Below are 25,547 nucleotides of genomic sequence, written 5' to 3' on the forward strand. Positions count from 1 at the left end.
TTTACGTGGCCTGTCTTAGGACTTTCAGTTTAACTATCAGCATTAACAATACTCTGTTCTTTGTTACTTTTCAGAGTTCTCCCATTTATCTTTAAATGTATTTATATCAAATTTAGATTTCATGGTCCAGAATTTTAAGTCACCACTAACTGAAGTGTAAAGGTCTCCTCGTCCTCCTGCCTGCTATTGCAGAGCTTGGCTAAAGCTAGAATCAAACAAGCATATGGGCTACATCAGGTTTGGGTGTTTTTTTTAACAGTAGCAAAGGACTCCTTTCCTGCATTTTTACTTTTACTTTATTTTTGACAATTACAGGATTTTTCATTAAATCAGAACATTGTTTAACTTTCTAATTTTATATGAATTTTAGCTCTAGATTTAAAATTATGTCTTATGAATTGCTATGATTTCATTTTTAAAATACCTCACATTTGGGGGCTGGCCCAGTGGTTAAGTTCGCTCTGCTTTGACGGCCTGGGGTTCACGAGTTCAGACTCTGTGTGCGGACCTACGCACTGCTCATCGAGCCACACTGCAGTGGCATCCTGCATACAAAATAGAGGAAGCTTGGCACAGATGTTAGCTCAGGGCCCATCTTCCTCAACAACAACAAAATCTCACGTTTGTTTTCAAAGTTGCTTGTGAGTGCAACTGCTGTAACTTTAAAAAAATCAATATCCGACTTTGGATGGAAGTCAAGTCAAGCCTTCCCCTCCCCCCCCAGCCACAACAGGACAGTCAACCCATGGCTCTGTGCTGACGCTGGTCTGCAAGGAGCCCAGCTGGGCAGGGCTGCACTGGGGCTCATCTGACAAGGTCTTTCCAAGGTGGTGCCTGCACTCCAGCACGGAGCCTGCAGCCGAGATGGCTGATCAAAGGCATCCTGATGGTTCTAACTGGCACGCCCAGCACAGAGCTGCTCAGACCACAACTTCTACAGCCACTTGAGTCTTTCCACATGCAGCCTGTTACACTAACTGCTGGAAAGTGACAGCCTTTAGACATCAAAGATGCATCCCTTCACAGCAGGCCCAGGAATCCGCAGACCCACATGGTGCATGTGATCAGAACCGAACAGAGGGAACGCTTGCGGCTTTGAAAAGAACAAGCTGGCCAAGGAGCGATGGGCTCTAGACTCAGACTACAAAGGTTTCTCGACTGGCATTTAAACAATGCAAAGGGCTGAGCTAGGGACGAGGGCATTCTCATTCTGCTCCTGCACCTTCTATCAGAGCCCTGTTATGCTGAAAAGCTTCTTGCTAGACAGGAATGGGAGCATGCTACCACTTGAAGAACGCTTATAGCAGAGCCCTGCAAAACTTGGACCCTAAAAGGGAAAAACTCCTACCCTGATGCTGCTTCTTCCCTCCAGGGTCACTCTCTTGAAAGGATATGGTGCCCATCAGCCCTCAGACAACTGCAGGGACCTCCTCCCCATACCCACAGCAGGCATCTTTATTTTCAGTGTATGTGGTGGACGCCTATGTATGAAGTTGTTCATCTCACTTCCTTCTAAATTCAAGGGTTCCAAAAGCCCTGGACATGCTAACGCGGTGGCTGCAGCTTCAGCTCCGTTTCAGAGACATGTGCTGTGATAAGCAGACGGTTCAGAAAGCTCCAGACCCTATGCTTCCAAGCTCAGGTCCTGGAATGACTACGGCAGAGCTGGCTTTGGGCTGGCTCCCCACCCTGGCCTCGGCTGTGGAACCCACTGCGTCCCCCAGTGACTTGCTGCCCTGGACAGCCAACACCATGTCTTCCGGGGGAGCTTTATTATGCTTCACGACCATGAACACATAGGAAGGCGGGTGCTAGAGTAAACATTACAGATGGAAGAATCGACCAAGCTGCACCCACCCCACCCTTGCAGCCTCCTTCCACACGTCTCTCAGAGCCTGTTCCTGTGTCCTTCCTTGGCAGAGTCAAGAAAGTTGAAAGGAGACATTCAAGGTAGCAGGAACACCGTCGGCAAAATGGAAGCAGAAGGATAACTTTGAGAAACAATTGATGAGAAACACACTACGGAAAACCTCTTCTATCATGTTATGATGGCGGGGTGGAAGAGCGTGCCCTGGGCTCAACGTCCATCCGCCTGAGACACGGGTCATACGGGGCCTTCGGTGATCCCCTCCAGAGGCATGCTGGGAGGGCTGTCAGCTGTGGGCCTCTCATCCTTCTTCAGCGAGGTCGGGACTCGGAGACTGACGTATGGTTTGTGACAAGCTGTGTTGGCCAGAGGCGGGTAGTGCTGTCTGTAGCAAAGGTATGCAAAAATGAGGCCAATGACTCCACCAACGAAAGAATCTAGGCAGGAAAGAGCAAAACGGAAGAAATGCATCATGATTCATTCAACTGTTGCCAGTTATGTTTTCTAGAAAGCACTTTCCCCACCTGCTCCAGTAACTGGTTTGCTTATGGGACCCAGTGAAAGATTAAAGGAGAGAGAAATCATGCTGCATGTATAAATCTTGGTGGCCTCTGCAAACTCATCATTTCTAGAACTTAAACATCCCTTTTAAATGTGTACTTGATTCTCTCTTCTCTTTACTTCTTTAATACGCACCTGAGCACTGCATCAACTCGGATTTGCATTCTTGATTTTTAAAATCAATTCTAAATTGTGGAAGGATTCCAGCCATCTCTATAGGCTCTAAGTACCGTTGGGTTGTGATTTCTTTTCCTGTAGCAAGTTGCCGCTGGAGTCCTGCAACATTGCTGGTGCACTACAGAAACCCAGTGGGCGTGCCGGTCCCTGCCTGGCAGTAAGTGATTTCCCAGAGAAGAAATGAACCTTCTGAGTCACAGAAAAGTGATTAAAACATTTTATGATACTTCAGGATTGGCAAACTCAACAGACCTCTGGTGGGAGAGGTCCAATCCCTCCGATAAGCGGCAGATCTCACTAAGCTGGAGGGCATGAGGGAGGCAGACGAGACGGGAGGGGGCAGCTGCAGGCAAACAGGTCCATCTACTGCAGGGCAGCCCCCTGCCAAAGAGCGCATTCAGCTGGTGCCCAATAGAGACCCCATGAAAGCAGCCCACCCCAACAAGCCTCATTTAGTGTGTGTGTGTGCACATGCTCTTAAATGGTGTCTATGGTTTATTCTTGCAAAAAGATCCTAACACAGCGGAAAACCTCCCCTAACAAACTCTGAACTCTTAGGAAGGTCGCTGCCATGCTGGCCTGTCTTTCTCCACTTGGGAGTTTCCACTTCCACATTTATTATCGTCTCGGGTCACACATGCCTCCTATGGGCCAATAGCACCAGCCCCATTTTACAGAAGAAACTCAGGCTCAGAGAGGCCAATGGCACTCTCTACATCCGCACCCCTTGTTAGTGACGAACGGAACTGAACACTGGTGTCCTGATTCTGCGCCTGGGCTGCTCTGCAGGGCTGTGCTCGAACCCTGGCAGGTTATTCCGGGCTTTCTGATGTCCCAGCTTTCAGAATGCAGCAGGCCACGACTGAAGGGCAGTCCACCTGGGTCCAGATAAGGGGCGACAGCTTCCCTTAACTGATCAGTGCTCGGGTGGTAAGTTCCCAAACACTTCCCGAGGAGCAACACACTGTGTATTGACCTCGGTGTAAATCACAAGCTGATTCTCTTGTGTGTCCTGCAGGGAAATTTGGAGGAAATGTACCTTCCAAGAAAACAAACTGTTCAATACTTAGATATGTGCACCACACTTCTCAGTCTTGTTGTGGCCCTGCTATAGCTATCCTGGCTACATCTAGATAGACTGGGATAATTTTTGAGGAAGGGGACAATATTTTGGTAACTTATTATTGTTTGAAGAATTGCTTCCACCTTCAGCATTTTTACTAGGCTAATAGTAAAACATTAAAAAGTTCTATAATAAATAGCTTTAAGCTCTTTCAAATAAATTTAGTAGTTTAGGGTATATAATTATATTTATATGCAGCAGCAAAGCAGATAAAGGACACAGGCATTTCTGTGATGGCAGCACGAACGTCCACTGTGTGCAAACCAAGCTCCCCGGCGCTGCTCTGGAGATTGCAGTGTGGACACAGGAGCTAGTGATGTTTTTTAAGTGCAGATAGAGGAGGTCATCCTCCTGATTAAAGTCTTTCCCGCTGCTCAGAGGGAATTAACAAAGTCCCTGTGGGCTTCAAGGCCACACACTGGGTCCTGCCAAGCCTCCCAGCCACTTCCCCCTCTCTCACTCTGCTGCAGCTGCTGTCGCCCCTTCTGTTCCTCAAAGACGCCTGCTTCTTCCCTCTTCTTCCTCTTTCTAGACATGCTGTCCCAATCCTGGAGTCCCTTCCCTTCTCCTCCTCCCCTTTTCAATTTCTATTCATCCTTCGGAACTTAACATCATGTGCACCGAGGCCTCACGTGACCGCCAGACCAGACCAAGTCTCCTAGATACACACTTGAGTTGCCCCCCACCCTCCACGTGCAATCGGAATGGCAAATAATGCCAACCTGTGCGGTTCTCTAATGTTCAACACTGGACTCTAAACTCCACGAGGGCAGGGGCTGTGCTTGTCTTGTTGGCTGTTGATTCCTCAACATCTGGAACAACAACTTGCTCACACAGAATTAAGCTGGTTGAGGGAAATGGATGAATGACTACGTGTACACTCTCTCGGCGCTAGATCCTGGTTGCTGTCTTGTGTGTGTGCTGGCTCCGGGCTCCTCCTCAGTAACATGAAAGCACTGAACGAGTGTGCAGCAGCCAAGAGGCCTTCCCATGGAAGCGTTCCAGGAATCTGGTCCCCCGGGTCAGCCTAGTGAGACCCAGCATTCAGATTATTTGGAAACTCTGCTAAGGCATAACTAGAAAGTAAGTCACATCTTCAGTGGGAAAAAAACACTACTTAGAAACAAAATCATTCTAAGTGGTGAAACGGAGAGACTGAATAAATTGTGGCTGCTGCTTCTCCACAGTTGCTCAGACACTTGGCTGAGACTGCTTGGCCGCCATCCGGCAGGCAGAAAGGCGAGGAAAACATATTAGTGGCTGCTCATCCCTGGTGAGGAGCCACCAGGAAGGAGGGGAGGGGAGGACCAAGTGGGAGACAGCAGTTAACCCAGGAGCCCATCCCAGCTCACAGCACAGGCACCTGGGGCCGTGGTAAGGTATCCAGCACCAACTCTCACCCCCTACCCAAGAATCCTCTGGGCTGAGGAATCCTCAGGTGAAGACACTGCAACTGCAGCCCCTGCCAAGGCAAGCCACTGCCCCTCTGAGCCTCAGTTTCCCTAGCTCTCAAACAGGGATCACAATATCCACCTCATTAAGTTGTGACAATGACTTAAGGAGACCATGCTTCTAAAGATTATGTCACAGAGCGTGCCACAAAATAGGACCTTAAAATAGTGTCTGAAAAAATACTGTCCATCACTGTTATTCTTATTCTGTTCCTCTCCAGAACTCCTGGGGGCTTTCTAATCCCTTCCCATCCATCTCCTCACAGAGCAACTCCGCAGTCTAGAGCTCTAAGCTCTTTAGCATGGCCAAACTTTCACGGCATTTTAGATAAACTTCTAATGAACATAAAAAACACCTGTCACCCAAGAAATCAGAAAGTAATATGTACCATGAATTGTTGGCTGGGGTCACAAGGCTTAATGAATGTGATTAAATCCAGTTCCTCAAACGGAGAAGCTCCTCACATAGCCTTTGGCCAGGAGCCTAGAAAACCAGCCAGGGCTTTCTCTAGTTCAAGGTCTGAGAGTTGCACTATTGTTTTTTCTTCTCTAACCCCAGAGAACAGCCCATGGGGCGTTATCTTTATTACCATCTGAAATGATCCAGGCTATGTGCATTTGAGCCACTGACTATTGAACAGATCAGACAGCAAAACCTACCAATAATGCCATTTGACTTTCTGTTTTCTGTGACATGGCATTTCCTTAGGTGCATCTGTTTTTTTTTAAAGATTTTATTTTTTCCCCCTTTTTCTCCCCAAAGCCCCCCAGTACATAGTTGCATATTCTTTGTTGTGGGTCCTTCTAGTTGTGGCATGTGGGACGCTGCCTCAGCGTGGTCTGATGAGCAGTGCTATGTCCACGCCCAGGATTCGAACCGACGAAACACTGGGCTGCCTGCAGCGGAGCGCACGAACTTAACCACTCGGCCACGGGGCCAGCCCCTCCTTAGGTGCATCTTTGACCAAAAGACATCAAATCATTCCAAGTGTCCATTCCCCAGGCTTACTGATGTAGCAGCAAGCGACGGACCGGATTCCTGGATTCCTGGTAGTGCTGCTTTCCCACTGAATGGAAGAGGAAAAAGTGTATTACAGGTCCCACCAGCGTCATCAGAAGTAACCAGGGCAGACAAAGGTCTGACCAAGCCACCTTCCCAGTAAAGTCATTCAGGGCTTGGTTTATTACAAAGGTGGAGAATAAGACCCCAAAATGACTGACTTTATGAGGGAGATTGTCATCAAGTGCCATCCAGGGGCTACTGTGGTTTTGATGAAATCAAACATATCCTGCAGGGCGTGTGCTGACAGAATAGCAGGCAGGGGACAAGCAAGCCTTTATTAGGGAAACACCACTAGGGGCTGACCTCACCCCAAGGGCAGCAGCATGGGACTGGAGGGTGCAAAAACGGAATACAGGGATCTCAGTGTCCCTGGAATACGAAACACTGCAGTGTCCTCACTCCGTATTGATGCTATTCCTTCCACACACAGTGCTGCACAGGGATCACATGTCAGGCACGATGCGGGGTCCTGGGGCACAAGACTACACAAAACAGCAAAGTCCACAGTCCTAAACAGTGCCGGCCTTATCAGTGAGCTGCAGCTGTGATACGTGCCCTGGAGGAGGAGTGCGGAGCTGTGAGACCACCCAGCAGAGGGGCCTGGCCGGTCTGGACCAGGGCAGTTTCCCTGAGGCCATGACCCATGGGCCAGCCCTGCAGGATGAGCAGGTGTGAACCAGAGGAAGCGGGAAGTGGAGGCAGGGAAAGTTCCTGCAGTCTTCCAGCAGAGGAAGGATGGGACTCGCTTGGAAAATCTGAGAAACTGAAGGCAGGCCCATCTTTTACTAGAGGGCTGGAGTCTTTACAATTCTGTAGGACGTAAGTTGACCAGGCTTCTGGCATGGGCTGGAGAAGGTCTTCCATGTCCTCGAGGGCTCTGGGGAGCCCTGAGCATGGACCAGGGGCCCCCTGGCTCTCTGGACTACCGTCTGTGCCCTCTTTTTGGCCCACACCTAGCCCTCGATGTTGAGCGCCCCTGACTGCCTCACTCATCCTCGTTTCCTCAGAGCCCAGCAGTTATTATTCAGTAAATGTTTGCTGAACTGAGATGCACTGAACAACATTTAGAAGATGCACTAAAGAATCGACATCACCAGCCACAAAAGGCCACATATTGCGCAATCCCATGTATGTGCAACGTCCAGAATAAGCAAACCCATGGAGAAAGAAAGTAGATTAGTGGTTGCCAGGGGCTGGGGGAAGGGGGACATGGGTTTCTTTTCGGGGTGATGATATATTTTGGAATTAGATAGTTGCACAACTCTGAATATACTAAAAACCATTGAATTGTATTTAAAAGAGAGAATTTATGAATTATGAGTTAGGAATTATACCTCAACAAAGCTATTTTTAAAAGTGGGGGGACCAACACCAGATGGGCTCCATTGGCAATGGAAAGAAGCCTAGACTTTGATTTAGGCAACCTGGCTTTGAGTCCGTACGTGTAAAATGGGCATGACCCACCCTCTTTGCATGAGGTCAAAGGACAGAAAAGGACCCCACAGGATCTGGCACAGAGGTGCCAGGAGATACTGGCCATGCTCATCTGCTCTGGCACAAACAAGGAGAAAGGCTTTTGAAGAGGTGCTGTCAGGTCCCAGGAAGGAACACATCCCTCCCTGTCACCATGGCAACGTCCAGCATCACTGAACTGGCTTGACTTGGGACCTTGTACGCCTTGGGCTCTGTGACCCAAGATACCAGGGTAAAAATTAGCCCTGGCAAATTCAGCAACCCCGAGTGAGTATTCCCATTCTTTTTATTCCACTATTAGTGAAGCTTCCTGTTTTTGTGACTTCGAGTTTCTATAAAGGAACTTATATAGCACGGAGGATGCACACCCAGCGCGTACTCTGGAAGCTGGAAGGGCTGCCACCACGTCTGTCTTCCTCAATACTGCGCCTCCGTCAGAGGACATGTTTGGACACAGGCACAAGACACACAATGAATGAATGTTTCAAGTCCACCTCGTTTTTGTTCATTTTTAGAGGGAAAGAACTTGCAGAGAATAAGGTGAATTTTAGTAAAACCAGTGTAAAGAAAAAAATGATACTAGTAAGAAAGGAACATGATTTAGTCAAAATCATTCATTCATTTGCTCAACACTTATTTATCAAGCACTGTTATGAGTTGATGTGTCCCCACCAAAAAGATGTGTTGAAGTCCTAAGCCCCAGAATCTCAGAATTTGACCATATTTGGAAACACAGTCTATACTTAAAATGAAGTCATTAGGGTGGGCCCTAATCTGACTGGTGTCCTTATAAAAGGGGGAAAGTTGGACACAGAGACATACCGAGGGAAGCTGAAGTGAGGAAACACAAGGAAAACATCATGTGAAGAAGGAGGAGAGATTGGAATTATGCTGCCACAAGGCAAGGAACACGTGGGGCTACTAGAAACCGGAAGAGGTGAGGAAGATGCTTCCCCTGCACGTGTCAGCGGGAGTGTGGCCCTGCCGAAACCTGGATTCGGGACTTGTGGCCTCCAGAACCGTGAGACAATTTCTGCTGTTCTAAGCCACCCGGTTTGTGGAACTTTGTCACAGCAGCCTTAGGACACCAATGTAAGTACCTACTATGTGCCATGCCAACAAGAGAGACAAAACTCCCTGTCCACACGGAAATTACATTCTAGTGCAGAGTCCAGCAAACTCTGTGAACTATTCATTTACACACTGTCTACAGCTCCTTTCTCGCTACTACAGCCAAGTCGAGTAGTTGCAACAGAGACATGCACGCCCACATAAAGCCTGAGATATTTACTACCTGACCCTTTACAGAAAAAGTTTGCTGACTCTTGTTCCAGTGCCTAGGGACAGGCAATAATGAATATGTAACAAATCACTTAGCTTGTCAGATGGAGGTAAATGAGCAGGTGAGAGCCATAGGGAGTGTGGGGGATGGGCTGCAATTTAAATGGAGTGGTCATCACAAGATGTCCTCACTGAGAAGGTGACACTTGAGCCATGATTAAGAGGAAGAAAGGGAACAAGACACACCCACACCTGAGACAAGGGCATTCCAGGCACAGGGAAATGTCAGTGCAAAGGTCCTGAGGTGGGATGGGCCTGGCAGGATCTTGAGCAGCAAGCAGCCCCAGGGCCACTGGGATGGAACCAGCATAAGCAAGGAGGGCAGGTAGTTATAAAATACCATCAAACAGGCAGGAACTGAAGGGCCAAATCTTATAGGCCAATGCAGGACCTGGGCTTTGACACCGAATGCAACCGGGAGCCACCCGGGCTTTTAGCAAGGAGCGGCACGTGCTGGCTCAATGATTTAACAGCTCACTCTGGCTGTGGTGTGAGGGGCAAAGGAGGAAGGAGGAAGACTGGTACAGAGGCTTCAGCTGTAATCCAGGAACAGACGATGGTGGTTGGGACCACAGTGGGAAGAGGAAGTTGAATTCTGGAAATATTTTGAACATAGAGCCAACCAGAGAAACCAGAGGAAATCACAGAAGGCAGAGGGAAGAAGGCTTCCCTGGAGTAAAACGAGCCTTGGGAGCAGCCAGTGTCCATCTCCCCTGGGAACTAAGCAATGGTGAGCAGAGAGCTAATGCTGAGGCAGAGAGAGGGCAGACCGCCTGACTCAGAAAGCCTCTCTTGAGGCCCAGAGCTCCCCATCCAGTGGGTTCTGATGGGACAGAGGGGTGGCCTGGGGCTGCAGACAGCTGGAAGACACGGTGGCAGGAAGGCAGATGGGTGGACTCCTACGGCTGCCAAGGCTCAGATGTTCCCAGACCCCTAGGCAGCAGTCGGCAGCTGATGATAAATGTGAGTGTCAGCCCCGTGACATCAGGCAGCCAACTGAGGAGGGAAAATGAGGTTAGATCAGTTCACTCAGGACTGAGAATATCAGAGGGAGAATCTCAGGGCTTTTGTTCCATGCAAGGCTGGGAACAATAATATAGTTCCAAGGACTCCTTTTCAAGTCACTTCATTTAGAAAATCTACAGATTGTTTCTGACAGCCCAGGAGAGGCTTGGTTAGCAGTGTGTGTCCCTCAACGGTGTGTTTGGTGGGGAGGGGGAAGAGAGGAGGGGGAGAGAGAGGACGGAGCAATTTCCCACTAGCTTGTCAGAGGCCAGAAGTCTTGTGTGGCCCACGTACCTGCATGGTGCCCCTCCGCCTCCCCCATCCCACCCTACCCCACCCCAAGAACCACTCCATCTGTAGGCTGATCATCTCCTGAACTCTGGTAACTACATACCAGTAAATTCATTGCAAATCACAAAGCCTTCATAGCCCAGTCAGGGAAACATGGCAAAGGCATGGCCACCATCTTGAAAACTTCAGCCCAGTTAAATATGGTGTCCATGACTGACAGGGACGCTTTCCAACCTCTGCTTGGGTAGGAACAAATGACTGTTTCCTCCCTTAAGACCAGTTTTCCTGGATTACTTTCAGAGGGAGACGCTCTTTCTTATAATGAAACACCACACAGGCACCCAGGGCTGCTTAAAATGACCTATGATTAGAGAAACCATTATTGGTTAGAAGGTTACCCCTAAAGCTGGATTCACATGAGAAAAGCCTGGATCCATATTCAGGGATTTGAAGAGCAGAGGGAGCTTGTTATTAGGTCCATTAGTGCAACAAGCAATACATTTTTGCCCCTCCAAGCTGTAGCTCTCCACTGACTGGAAGCCATAAACACACAAGACTGAGAGTAGAGGCAAGAGCTGCTTCAATGAGATGCTTCTTGTTTCTCCGCATTTGTTTTCTCTAAATATGTTTCCCTAGCATGGGAATTCTGCAAGTTTTAAGGCTGGAAAACACATGGTTAATTATACACGTAAGCCTCTCTGGGAAGCACTGGGCTTTGCAACGAGCATCACCCATGAAACTCCCCAGCTTCCAGTTGACCCAAAAACCAGTGTGTCACAAAGACATGGAGAACCTCAGCCATGTATAGATTTAGTATCCATCATTTCTGGAGAAGTCGTGCTAAATGTTTCATATGCCCCTCCATGTCACGGCCTGAGTCCTCCATTTTCCTCGTTTAATAAAACAACAGACTTACATATTTGGATTGGAACTGAAAAGACAGAAAAGACCAGAAGGGTGATGATGACAGAAAACAACCATGATAATGGACAGAGCAATTTGAGATTATGGGCTATTTATTGGATATGAATACATAATCAAGTAATCAGATGTACTCCCACATTAGGCACAGTTGCTTAAACCAAAATTGAAATGGAGTCATAAAAATCTCCTAATATTAATGCTGTTAACTAAAGTCTAAAGTGAGAGGGGCTCAGTGTTGCTGACGCCTATGCTTCATGGGAATTCTCATCATGATGGATGGTCCCGCCCACGGTCACTGGGGCAGCTCAGTCCGCCAAAGGAAAAGCAACAACTCATTTACCTCAATCAGGCATCCTGCCACAAACACCCACCTACACAGTGGTCGAAGGCCTCACTGTCCATCCCCTCTCCAAGCTGGAAACCTTGGAGGCCTCTCAATTACTCCCTTAATAAGCAAGTATTGAATGAACAAAATTTTCCACTCATTGAACATTGCTGCTTTTTAAGATGTAATAAGGGAAAGACACATAGAGCTGAGGTATGGTGTGGATCAGGGTTTCTCCACTTCAGCAGTGGACATCTGGAGCTGGAAACGTCTCTGTGATGGGAGAGGTGTACACTGCAAGATGGTTAGCAGCATCCCTGGCCTCTACCCACTAGGTGCCAGTAGCACCACCACTATGACCATCCCCAGTTGTGAAAACCAAAAAGATGTCTCCAGACGTTGCTAAATGCCTTCTAGGAGGCACAGTCACCCTCTGTTTAGAACACTGGTGTAGACAGGGACAGATGGCTGAAGAAAAGGCCAAGTGAGGCACAATGAGCCTGACTCAGAGCCCATCAGAGGATCCAAGGAAAGGCGCGCTGCTCTCCTGGCTGAGGCAGGGGTACAAATTGAACAGATGATGGCACAGCTGAACTGGAACTCGGGCCACATCAAGGTACCAACCAATGCACATTCAGTTTGGGCTGCAGAAGTCTACCATGACCCAGTTTTGGTTTGCCCCCCCGAGTATGGCTCTAACCATCACTGATCATAAATTCTCTTGCTTTGCTTTCTCGTCAGCCCACAGAGCATTAATATTCTCTCTCTACTGCTCCAAGTTCCTCTCTGTGCCAGTTGGACAGGGCGGGTCTGAAGCCTGGCAGCCAGTAGGCCTTGGGTGCAGCTGCATCACGAGTCTACCATTTCCTTAAAGCCAAGAGCTGGGAGTCTTCATTCTTTCGGATGTACCAGCCTCAGCTAGGTAATGACCCAGAGCATTTAAGAGAGGCCAACCTCATGTCTTAGGTTTTCAGGGCAAGATCCATACGCAAAGGCTCTTCCTGCCTTCTAAGATAAAGCAAAAACCCACCCAATTCTGAAACCCTAATCATTTCCCAAATCCAAAGTGGCTGAATAGAAGTGAAAACCAGGAATTTACAGCTTACAAACAGATCGTGTTCCAAAAACGTGTCTGCCTCTAAATCAGTTGTTTGGGAAACACAACACATCCTTCTTTAGAAACAATGCACTAAGCAACAACAATATCAATTTGCATTTGGGTAATATGTTTTCATTTACAAAGTGTATTCAGATCCATTATTTCATTCAGTCTCTGAAACAGCTTTGTGAAATACTTGGGGATTATTGTGCTCAGAAGAAGAAACTGCAGTTCACGGGGGATAAGTGAGAAGCAGTCCATAAAACTCCATCCAGCCCATGATATTCTTCATGGGGAAACACCCTAGCCATATATGAGCAAAATGATTCTGTGGGAACATACTCCCAGTTCCCAGGTGAACGGGTACGCTCTTGTGCTCTTGGTTCAGTGCCTCTCCCTGCTTCCCTCTCATGATGGAGCTTCATATTATCCAGAACTTCATCCAAGACAACTTTTGAGAAAGAGAGAGAACAAGGAAGGGCTCAGGGCCCAGCCTTGTGGCGCTCTCCTGACGCCCCCATCAGGAGGGCCTCAAGCCCCTGACATCACAGCACTGGACGCTCCCACCTGTTCGGACCATGCACCAGCCTCTCTTTCCCCTGCACCCTTTACCCACCCAGGTCAAAGATGCTGCTGGAGCTCATGAGCCCAGAGCATAAGCCTCAGGATGTGGAGGGTGGAAGTGAGGCTGGGAAGGGGCAGAAGAAGCTGGGGAGACGCTGGGAGGAGCAGGAGGGCCCCGGAGAAAATGGGGAGAAGGCGCCCCCAGCTCAGAGTTCCCTCACCTCTGGCCTCATCTGCTGCCTCACTCCCACTAGAACAAACAGCTGGGAAGGGGTGAGAAGCGGTGGTCCCACAGGCAGCTGGCCGCAGAGACAGAAAAGAGGGAGAAGGGGAGCAGGGCCTGGTGGCAGCTAGAGAGCAGGAAAGGAAGAGGAGGTGCGGCAGGGACTGCTCGGGGAGGACCACTCGTCCAGGGATGCTGGATTCAGGCACACGTAATTCAGTTTGTTTGCTTAAAGCGGACTCAGTGGAGCTCTTCACCACTGCTTCTCAGACTTCATCAGAAATAACAGACTTGCTTGTCAACGCAGACTCCTGGCCACCACCCCAGACCCACCCCCAAGAGTCCGACTCCTAGCTCAGGGTGGCCTGATCAAGGGGACCTGAGGATTGCCCAGACCCTGCACTCCTGGAGGCCACACCCCGCGGTCGTCACCCTGTTTCCTGTGGCAGGTGCTGCCGGTCGTTCAGGCAGGCTGTGAGCTGCGGCTGATCTGCAGAGGGACACAGCATGGTCTAGTTTTATTCCAGGAACAAACCCCTGACTTGTTTTGTGTTATTTTGACTTTTCCCAGATACCCCAGGACTCATACATATAAGTAAGCCTCCCCCCAGCCTTGCAGCGGCTGCTCAGAACATCACTGGCATGGATGCCTGGGCTGGATACATCCATTGGATGTGCATCCGAGGTAAGAAATATGTCCTTGTGGGATGGATGTGAGATATGAAAGGAGCCAAAAACTACTTGGCACCAAGTCTGAGGGCTGAGGCAAGTGATCCAGCAGGGAAGTCACATTTGAGTCCAAGGCCAAGGACCTGCCATCCTGGCAGGACCTGAGTAGTCTACTTGAGCACGAAGGAGGAGGAGGAGCTCCACTTCTGTCCCCAGCAAGGGCAGTGTGAAGGCCAGAACTCACTTGAACAGGCATATTTTCTTTAAAACTGTGTCCAATCTGTCATTTCGGCCTCCTCTGGTTTCTGACAGTAGGTGCTTACTTCTCCCTGAATTGGTGCATTTCTACAGCCATCCCTGCAGGAGGGTGGCAGACCACCTTGAGGACTGGGCAGGCCCAGGGCAGGGACTCACCTTGCCAGTGATGCTTGTAATCGCACATGCGGGAGAGGGCGATCATCATGGCACAGTACAGGGGCAAGATGGCGGCACAGAGCCGCCAGCTCTTCCCCCGCCCACTCTCGGTGAAGCAGTGCAGCTTGCCAGCCAAGTAGAACGTCGTAAAGCCAAGGCCCGAAAAGGCAACTGCCAAAGAGAAACAGCAGGTGTTATTCTAGTAGGTGGTAAGTGGCAGCGACACAGGGTATCCTGAACATTCTGTCTGCCATCTTGCATACCCTCAGGGCCAAGACCATGTTGGCACCAGACACCATCCAGGCAATCTGTGCTCTTGCTAGAACCACGCTGGTATGAATCTTTCAACAATGATAATGACCTTCCAGTCTTGTGTGTGATCAAAATCTATTCTATTTCATTCATTCGACAATGATTTAGTGGGTATCTACTGTGTACTAGACAGGTGTTGCTCTAGGTGGGAGGAATAAAAAGATGCATTAGATGCTGTCTCAGGCCTGAAGGGGCTCATGGTCTGGTTGAAGAACATGGCTATGCTAACAGATAATTTTAATAGAAGGTGTTGAGTTCTATAAGGAAAAAGTGCATACAAAAGACTGTGATGACAGCTAAGATTTGAAAGGTGAGGGAAATTAAGGGATTTCTGGCTTGGTGGCCTTCAGTAAGATGGGACCAGCAAATGCAATAGAGGAGTGAGTTTAACGGAGAAGCCACTGCTGACAAATTCCTTGTTTTGTCTTAGAAAGTAGGGTTATTGACTTTTAGAATTGCAAAGACATGGCTGTGCTAAATCCATTGTCAAAAGTGTGGAGTTGGGTATAGCATATATAAGCCCCAAGCTTTTTATCCAGTCAGGTTTAAAACAGTTGGAACTCAGTGAGATTTAAGATGGGTCTTCTGTGCGTTTAGAACAATGGTCCTCAACCCTGGCTACACAGAGTCACCTTTAAACCCTGGGAAACTTTAAAAAATACTGGTAGCCAGGTCCCACTGCTAGACATTCTGTTTTTACTGGTCTATTGGTCTGAAGTGGGCCCTGGTGTGTGTATGTGTGTGCATGTGCACATGCGTGTGTGTGTGCATGTGAGTGTGTGTGTGTGTGTGTGAACTCCCCAGGTGATTCCAATGGCAGCCAGGACTGAGCTGAGACACTTTTGTTGAAGGCAAGTGCCACAGCTCCCACCTTCTCTGGACAGCAGCCTAATCAAAACTTTCCTCTTCATCAGAAAAATACCCCTGAGGGGCAGAACTCCTACGTAACCAGCCCACATAATGACTTGGTAAAACAGATCTTGTGAAAATTCTAAATGCCAGTACCAATGACTCTATGAGACTGCCTGAGGCCTGAGCAGCAGCCTCAGCATCACTGCGTTTGTTACAAATTCAGAACCTCCAGCCACCCCAGACCTACTGAGTTAGAATCTATGTTTCACAAGACCCACAGGTGACCTATGTGTACACTAAAGTCTACGAAGACCTGGGCTAAAACACACTCATCCTCTTTATAAGATATCTCTGAGTCCATCTTAAGGAAATAATACAAAAATACAGAGAAATCTAGAAGATATTCTGCTCAAATTTATTTATAATTATGGAAAGTGATTAATACAGAGGCATAGATAATGTTGGGCCCCAGACAAAAATATAACACAATGGCATATTGATTATTTTGAATTAAAGTTATGTGAGAAGCAGCCATTGCAAAAAGGGCATTTTGCCCCACCTCTCTCTGTTTCCCTTGAAAGCAGGAAATAAATCTTCCTTGTGAAAGGTACCCTCCCCACACCAGGAGATAGAGAGACATCCTTATCACCAGACTAAGGAATTCAGGGCTGAGAAGCCTGTATAAACAAGCCTTGTTACTTTTTGCTAATTTACTAACCCAAGCCCAAATATTGCTTAGAGTTCTTTAGATTCTTTACTAATTAAGTGCCCAAACCTAAATTTCTTTGTCTTGTCAAATCCTCACAAATTTATCGCTTCTTTGTGTAAAGAGATATAAAAGCTGCCTGCCTTGGTCATTTCTCTGAGCATCATTATTATGATCTCCTGTGCATACATATTAAATTGGTTTTTCTCCTGTTAATCTGTCTTGCGTTTTTTTAGTAGTCCAGCGAGAAGAACTCAAGGGTGGTAAGGGGAAAATGTCCCTCTCCCTGACAATAAGCAAACTGTGATATTCCCATTCAATGAACTATGATGCAACCATGAAAATTACTGTGATTATTTAGCAATATGGACAATACTTAGGACAAAATGTTGAGTGAAAAAAGCAGGACCCCAAATTGTAGGTTCAAGACAATCATGGCTATAGCACAGAAAAATGAATAACTTCCACCTTTAACAAGTTATCTCTGATAATAATATTTCTTCTTTTTTTTTGAGGAAGATTGGCCCTGAGCTAAGATCTGTTGCCAATCTTTCTCTTTTCGCTTGAGGAAGATTGTTGCTGAGCTATCCTCTGTGCCAATCTTCTTCTATTTTATGTGGGACACCGCCACAGTGTGGCTTGATGAGCGGTGCTAGGTCCGCGCCCAGGATCCAAACCTGCAAACCCTGGGCTGCCAAAGTGGAGCGTGAGAACTTAACCACTCAGCCACGGGGCCAGCTCAATAATATGTCCTCTTAAAAGGGATCCCCCAGGTATGAAAACAAGCTTATACCAAAGCAGAACTTTTTCAGGAACCAAATTAAACAAGGCAACAATTGTTTTGTCTTGTTTTTTATGACAGAATATTAAGCCAGGTTTATCCCAGGAATAAAAATGAAGGACTTAAACATTTTTGAATAGTGATTAGCACTCAAATAAACAACAAAGCAGGGCCAACATGTATTGAATATTCTGATTAAAGTAAGACTATGTGCAACAGTGCATTGCTCGGGCCTATTCTAGACTGTTTGCTCTGATGAAGGGTATTAAGCAATTCACAGGGCATTATTCCAAAGTGGCCCCATATGGCCCCCATCCTGGCAAGCACAACAGGTTCTTAATTTCCCATCCTCACCCACTTTGTTCTGTTCCTTCTATTCACTGACACTCTCCCCTGAGGTCAGAGTGGGAGGGGGAGGCTGGACAGTTGGCTTGGTGGGTACCGGCCTCATCCTGAGCTCTTGTTGGGGGAGTGACGGACTTCATTCAAATCAGACGGCTTAGCAAACCTAGCCACCTAATTACAAGCATCACAGAGCACAAAAGAACTGTGCTGGGCTTGGTAGGGTGATGGATGAGTCTCCAAGATTTGGTCAGAGGAGAGGCAGCCTTGGGTGTTGCCAAACTGGCGTCTCTTATGAAAAGAAACAGGAAAAAAAGGTCAATGAGCACAGGTGGATGTTGAGCTGGAATTCGTATGTGTCACCATAAAAAAAATTGTTTGGAGACTTTAAGACAGAAAAGTCCCAGCTCAGCATCCAATGCTGCTTGAGCCTCTGGGCACATTCATAAGATGGACAAGGTCAGGACCTGGGACAAGTGGCTTGAGGCCAGAGCCTCAGCCTGCATCTGATCACCCCGTTGCCCCCCAGGGCCGTGAGCGTGGCCAGCTTAGGCACCAACAGCTGTGGCTCATTCTTTGGAAAGCAGGTAAGAGGCACTCTTTCCCACACTGTGGGACCCATGCTGCAGCTCTCCAAAACGCTGAAGCGTGTGCTTCTTTGAAAAGGAGGAGGGATTCAAAGAGACCTTCAAAGGCTGAGTTCCACAGCGTGGATCCTGTGGCATCCGGCAGCAGCCGGTCTCCTCTGACACATTCTATCAGGCCTCCAGGCAGTATTTTTAAAGCAGTGCTATGTGCTCTCTCTTTTCTAGGTGGCACGACAGGTCCCAATTTCATGCTAAACCTTACGCTTGTCACTTTCTCATTGACATTTACACAGTTATCAAGCCAGCAGAACGTCCTTTGGCTTCTGAAGTACTTCTCTCTGGCCCGGGAGGCACCTCTGAGCTGCGGACAGCATGGTGCTTTGCATTCCTGTTTTTCCAAATACTACCTGGTACTTTACGCCCTACCAAACCATATTGAATTCATATGATCCCATAGTTTTTTGCCACTTCCTCCTGCGAAGTTAGGGGTTTGGGACATGGTTGCAATCTCTTGTGAGCCTTCCAGCTCTGAGATCCTGGAACACGGATTCAAATTCAACTTGGGGAAAAAGAAAACAGGAAGGTTTTTGTTTGTTTGTTTTTTAGGGTATGTTTTTTGATGAGGCAGACTGGCCCTGAGCTAACAGCTATTACCAATCTTCCTCTTTTATTATTTTTTCTCCCCAAAGCCCTGGTACATAGTTGTAGATCCTAGTAAGTCCTTCTAGTTCTTCTATGTGGGATGCCGCCACAGCATGGCTTGATGAGCAGTGTGCAGGTCTGTGCCCAGGATCCAAACCAGAGAACCCCGGTCCGCCAGAATGGAACACGTGAACTTAACCACTTGGGCCATGGGGCCAGCTCCCAAAACAGGAAGGTTTTTTTTTTTTTGAGGAAGATTATCCCTGAGCTAACTGCTGCCAATCCTCTTTTTGCTGAGGAAGACTGGCCCTGAGGTAACATCCATGCCCATCTTCCTCTACTTTACATGTGGGATGCCTACCACAGCATGGTGTGCCAAGCGGTGCCATGTCCACACCCGGGATCCAAACAAGCGAACCCCAGGCCGCCAAAGCAGAATGTGCAAACTTAACCACTGTGCCACCAGGCTGGCCTCAACAGGAAGGTTTTTAAAGAAATGCTTTCCAACTCTAGCCAAACAGTATCCTATTCTTTTCTCAAAGAAACATGCATTTGAGACACCGAGGGGCTGTAAAACCTTTAACGTTAGCGTAGAACAAGTGAGATGATGTTCATTCCAGTGACTGTTGTCTTTCCCCTAAAACACAGCCCTCGCTTCCAGCACAAGTAAGAAATGAAACTAGAACTGAGCATTCAAAGATGGAGCAGGGCACTGGACATTTTGAAAGACGGGGATTATAAAACTGGATAAATTTATTCATATTTTTCTAATATTATTAACAACAGAAATAGGATTAGAAAACCCCAAGCCAGTGGGGTGAGAGGATGCTGAGGGTCTACCTGTCTCAGGAGCTCAGAAGTCATTTATTTGCTCTCCAGAGTTTGACACACACACACACACACACACACACGCACGAAAGCCCTCACAGTGATCTGTGGGGAAGAGAATATGCCCCTTCCTTTAAGAGCCTGCAGCAGGTTTTCTTGGCTGGAAGTAGCTGATTGTAAATATTTATATGTCAATCTGGCTGTGAAAAGCAAAGATATTCTTGGAGCCTCTAAACTAGGAAGCAGATGAAAAACCACAGTTTCCCCACCCTGTTTCTGGCACTTTCAATGCTCCCGTGGCTATCGTCATTGAGAGTAGAGAAGCAAGCATCACAATATAAGTTGCTGGCCCAGGAGGTGATGCCAGGCGAGTCCCATGAACAGGGATATCTGTCTGCCTGGTGATTCTGAAAAGCAATCACTGATTCTTCTCTCTGGGTACACAGATGAGTTGCCATAGGTTTATAACTCTCCCTTTGCAAAGAAAGGTCTATTTACTGAGCTGGCTGAGGTGAAATAACGTGTGGATTGTCTTTCCTCCCCAGTTGGCTTTTAAACCAAGTGGAAGACCTTTGGACCCCAATGATGACAAGAAGTAAGAAAATTGGCACCAAAAAAAGAATGCTTTAAGAACAAATGAGATAAGAATCAGGGGGACAGAACTTGCTCTTCATGTTGTATTTTTCACTTTCGCTAATTATAATAAATTTCCCCAGACAAGTTGATCATTTCTGGCACTGAAAAGGGAACTGTGCCCTGATGAGGTAAAGTGTACAAATTTTCCATTTTAGGATGCTCAAAGAGTTATTTTCTTCTCCCAGAGGGAGAAGGATAATACCAGGTGGTTGAATAGATCCTAATGCTGAAGGGTGTGCATCTCCAAAAGACCATCCAAAACTACGGCCATGGGAACAGGCATTCCTGGTCAGTACCTGCAGACCCCTTACAAATAGGAGTGTGCTGTTGGGAGTCAAGGATCCGGGTTCCCATCTTGGCTCTGTCATTAACTGAATGCATGATCTTAGGCAAGTCACTTTCTCTCTCTGGGTCTTGGTTTGCTCTGTAAAATGAGAGGCTGAACCATAAGGGGCCACCACATCATGCCCGTGGGGGCGGGGCAGATAGGGAACATAAGCAAATAGTTGGATGTTAGGGTCAACTTTTTTTCAACAGAATACCCTCAGTCTATCTTCTATTACTCTGCTGTTGCTGGACATTCAGATCCAAGAAATATTTCACTTTCTGGAAAAAAATCAATGGTTCATTTGTAATGACAAATGGTAACCAATACCTGGCCTCACTGTTGGCAGACAGCTGGGAGTGGTGAGGACTGGGGTAAACTGGGGAACACTCGCCTGTTTAAAGATACAGCCTTGCCTCTGCCCCAGCTGCTGTCTGCCATGTGGAAACGTGGGCTCTGTGCTCCCAGAAATTTTGATCTCCTGACAGGAGAGGGATATCCTGATATTTATGGGAAATGTCTCCATTTTTAAATATTAACTAATCAAAAAGTAACACAGTCAGATCAAATGAAACTCACCTGCGGGCTGCCAATTTGAGAGCTCACTCAAGTCCTGCCTTCCAGTACAAATGGCCTGCTGTTTAAATAGCCCCGTAAGCCCGAGCTGAAAATTACATGTCAATCCATCCCCTCCTCTCCACACTAGAGCAAAGACGCACTTGATGAGTTTGGCGTGATTTTGTTTAAACCAATAGCAACAGTAAATTAAGTTATGCAGGAAAAAACCCAAATTAAGTTACCCAAGGGATATGGGAGCCAAATAATCCATTCAACAGAAGGGGCTACTGTGTGCTGATGAAGAGCCCAGGCTTTCGAAGCCAACCGGGTGCACATGGCGCTCAGCTCTGCCACTTACACCCATGTGAGCTTACCTCTTGGGGCCTCAGTTTCCTCATCTGTACCATAGGGTTCATAGCACTTGACTCACAGGTCATCTGGAGGATTAGTGAATGAGGACCTGTGAAACGCTTAGCTGGTGCTTAGCACCGAGTGAGTGCTCACCTACCCCGCCAGCTGCAGCAGCCGCTGTTGTGCAGTCTCAGCTCTGGAAAGCTCCATTCTGAAGAAAAGCCTTCACTAGGTCTACCCTTGCCATCTGCAGCTCTCTAGTTACATAACTGCATGCTCCCTGAGAGAGAATTCTCAAGCCAGGTTCTCAGGCTCTTCTAATTCTGCAGCCCCCGAGGCGCGCAATAGATGTAAATTGATCTTAGCTGGTAAAATGAATAAACTTGAGGACTCAGTGAGAGGAGCTAGTGGAGACACGTTCTCATCTCCCCCTGCAGAAGGTCTGAAGTTTTCACGTGAGAGCGGCAGACAGTCAGGAGACCACTCCTGTGCTAAGTGACCCATCACAGAGCTTTTCGCCTAGGACTCCTCAGAAAGAAGTGTCGCCATGTTGGAACCTATCTTAATGTCCCTTAATATGACTAGTTTCTCATACATAGTTTCAACTTCCTAGTTCAGCCTAGCTAAGATGCTTGTTCTGTTTTGTTTCTTATGACAAGCTATATCCACTTCTATTCTCATATATTGATTAAGAGATTTCACTTTCAAAGAAAGGTCAAAAAAAGATTGCTATAAATCTTAGAGAGAATGTGAGTCCACAGTGAAATGACAGCCTAAACCATTCAGCTGAGCTTAAGGAAAGACAGTTATTTATTCATCATGAAGTTATCAACAGAAGATCATTAACATTTGATTTAGCTACCCAACCAGAGTTACAATTTCAAGGGAAAATTATGATGAAAATTACGGAATAGACCCAGTACCCACAGCGATTTTTTAAAAATCTCACCTTCTCTCTAATCCAGCAGCAACGACATTGTTTTGCTCGGATGTAAGAGACAAAAATCTATCTTTGCTAGAATGAAGAGAATTCTCAAAACCCATGAAATCTTCTGAATCTCAAACCAACGATTTCTTTAAAAATTTTTCACGACAAAAGATCATCATAATCACTCTAATTCAACAACTTCAAAAGTACCCTTAATTCAACCGGCTAATTTAGGGGAAAGAATCTGGGTCCCGATTTATTGTAGTAAGTATCTATACATAATTCCGTTTCTTTGCACATGTGTAGCTAGGCAAACACAGGTCCCACTGGACTGTAAACTCCATGATGGCAGGACTTACGCTGCCTTCTTCAACCTTGTACTTGTAGAGTCTCACACACTGATTAGCACATAGTAGGTGCCCAAATACATGTTGAATGAAGGAAGGACTCGGCCCAATGGTATGCTATTGTCATCCATTCCTTCATTCATTCACTCAGCACCTATTATTAATGGCATCTCTCAAGCCAGGGCCTTTGCTGAACCCTACTGATGGGAAGATGCATAAAAACCAGTTCCTGCCCTGGAGGGGTTTTATTTGGGAGAGGAAAACTGGAGTAACAAGGGAAGCTCCACGGAGGAGATAAGACTGGAGCCTGGAGGACAGAGAGGAAAGGGGGTTTAAGACTACCTCAGTTATCTGGAACCCAGGGGTTAAATTCCTTCAGCCCTGCAGCAGAGCCGCTGTGATTCTAGGCACGATCAGAGCGGCCAACAGCCTGGGGTGGAATTACCTACTCTAGCACCATCAGCCTTAAGATTTAACAAGAACTGGTGTTCTGGTGAGATGCTGAAAGCCATCTTCTGGGACAAAGGAGATCAGATGGATCTTAAGTACCTCGGGGAAGTCAGGTGAGGCTGCGGCTGTTGAAGCTAACACCCCTTGACTATCCAATCCTGAGGGGTGGAGAGAACCATCTCGGCCCACTGAAGGAGGCCAGATAGCAAAGCGGACCTAGTGGATACAACCCCAGATACGTGAAATGAATCGAGAGCCTAGAGCTAGTCAGAGGTGGAGCGATAATCTAAGCACAGGCAAGAAGTGCTCCTGTAGTACAGCTGGGTGGACCAGGTATGCATCCTGACCCCACCACCTCCTATCTATGTAAATTAGGGAAAGGTGCTTAACTTCTGAAACTCAAGCACCCCATCTATAAAATGGACAAGCCAAGAGCTATCCAACAGAGTGAGTGGGAGGACCAGTGATAGAGGGTCCATGACGCACTAGACAAAGTGCATGGCACACACTAGGCCCTCGGTGAAGGTCTGATCTCTCTTCCTGTCCCTCCGCTTTCCCTGCTGATGCTCTTTCTGAAAACCATGCTGCCTCGCCAAAGTGAATCTGAGAATACGGAAGAGGAAACAACGCAAAAGCACAAACAAAGGGAACAAGGATGTGAGCTCTGGGGCACCAGAATGGCTCTATGACCAAGATGGTGTTTGTGTCTGATGCCATTATGTGCTCCACATCAAGAACATTGCCAGGCTCTTCACTGGCGCTCAATAAATACAAGTGAATGAAGAAACTAATGAAATGAAGGAACAATAGGATAATATGAAAGCTGGACCAGACGATGTGTACTCTTGGGGGCTCTAAGGAAACAGAGAGATGAGCATTCCTTCTCTGCCCAGCTAACTCCTAAGCACCCTTCAAGTCTCAGTTTAAACGCCACTTCTTCAGAGGTCCTCCTTGGCCCCACCAGTAGGTGTAACAGGCTCTCATTGTACTTTGTACCTGCCCTTCATAACACTTAACACTACTCTTTTTGTTTAAGTGATTGTTCGCGTCTATCTCCCTTCTACTAGATTCTAAGTTCTGAAAGCAGGGGCTGTACACCCTGTGCCTGATATCACCAGATGCTCAATAAACGTACATATTGAATGAGGACGCATCAGGCTGGAGACCTGATAATCAGGGAAGATTTCACATAAGAGAGTAGGGATTCACTCAATGGAGAAGGGCTGGAGTCAGGCTTGGAACAACAGTGGCTCAGAATAACGTCTCAGAGGGAAGTGAGCTGGGGCGTATGCTGAAGTCTTCCTTACCACATCCCACCCTCCAGACGTATACACGGTCTCTCTCTGTCTCTCTTTCACACACACACAATCACATTTCTCTGGGCTCTTCCTACAAGGGTGACCCTAGAATGTTCTGGGAGCCTTCAGAACAGGGCTATTCTCCAGGGACTGACAGCCACCTGCCAGACATCTGGGCTAGCCTCCAGGGAACAGCGGGAGATGCTCCTGGAGTTCTCAGATAAGGTAAAGCTATAGAAAGGGAAGGATGGACAGGGGAGTGATGTTTCATTGAACTAGAAAAGAAGGAAAGAAGCAAGTGTGCCAACTGGAGCAGGAACCAGGAGTGTTCCATGAGAAGGACAGCAAGAGGATCAGGTGTAGACGGCCTCCATCTGTGCCAGGAGCTTTCGATACCTGGCTTCACTTCATCCCCAGAACAACACAGTGACATATATATTAGGCCCATTTTATGGATGAGAAGTGGAGGCTCAGACAGGTCAAATTATTTACGGAGGGGTTAATGCAGCCCTTAAGAAACTGGGGGGGAGCTGGTCCGGTGGCGCAGCGGTTAAGTTCGCACGTTCCGCTTCTCAGCGGCCCGGGGTTTGCCGGTTCGGATCCCGGGTGCGGACATGGCACTGATTGGCACACCATGCTGTGGTAGGCATCCCACGTATAAAGTAGAGGAAGATGGGCACAATGTTAGCTCAGGGCCAGGCTTCCTCAGCAAAAAAGAGGAGGACTGGCAGTAGTTAGCTCAGGGCTAATCTTCTTCTTCTTCAAAAAAAGAAAGAAACTGGGAATTATTTCTAAATGGATAAAAAAAAAAATCACAGATTTTCTCAGCATAATTGTACTTATACAACTGCTAACTGCCTATTTGTTTTTATACCCCTTGCAGGCATGTGCTTATCAGGACATGCCCTAGGACCCAGCACAGTGCCTGGCAAGAGAAGTCCCCAATACACAGCGACTGAATGAATACATATGTGGTAGAGACCATTTATTCATTTAATAAACATAACTGAACCTGACTAAGTACTCTGGCAACA

At 47.3% G+C, this 25,547-nt stretch overlaps 1 protein-coding gene across 7 annotated transcripts in view; it reads right to left on the reverse strand.

Moving 5' to 3' along the window:
- Positions 1-1,750: 1,750 nt before the first annotated feature.
- PLPP4 (phospholipid phosphatase 4) overlaps positions 1,751-25,547 on the reverse strand; it is a 125,480-nt gene continuing 101,683 nt past the window's right edge. For 3 of the 7 annotated variants that reach the window (XR_011530002.1, XM_070585273.1, XM_008514122.2), the window contains 3 exons: positions 14,571-14,741; positions 6,189-6,246; positions 1,751-2,304 (listed from right to left, as the gene is read on the reverse strand). Coding sequence is in view for 6 of the 7 variants with exons in the window: in XM_008514122.2 (XP_008512344.1) it covers positions 2,169-2,304; positions 6,189-6,246; positions 14,571-14,741 (365 nt within the window). In the remaining variant the exon portion in view is untranslated. The remainder of the gene's footprint in view (positions 2,305-6,188; positions 6,247-14,570; positions 14,742-25,547) is intronic. The other 4 variants (XM_008514121.2, XM_070585399.1, XM_070585350.1 and 1 more) reach the window with 2 other exon arrangements.

The sequence above is a fragment of the Equus przewalskii genome, chromosome 1 (genome assembly GCF_037783145.1).
Source record: "Equus przewalskii isolate Varuska chromosome 1, EquPr2, whole genome shotgun sequence".
In the NCBI taxonomy this organism is placed as follows: Eukaryota; Metazoa; Chordata; class Mammalia; order Perissodactyla; family Equidae; genus Equus; species Equus przewalskii.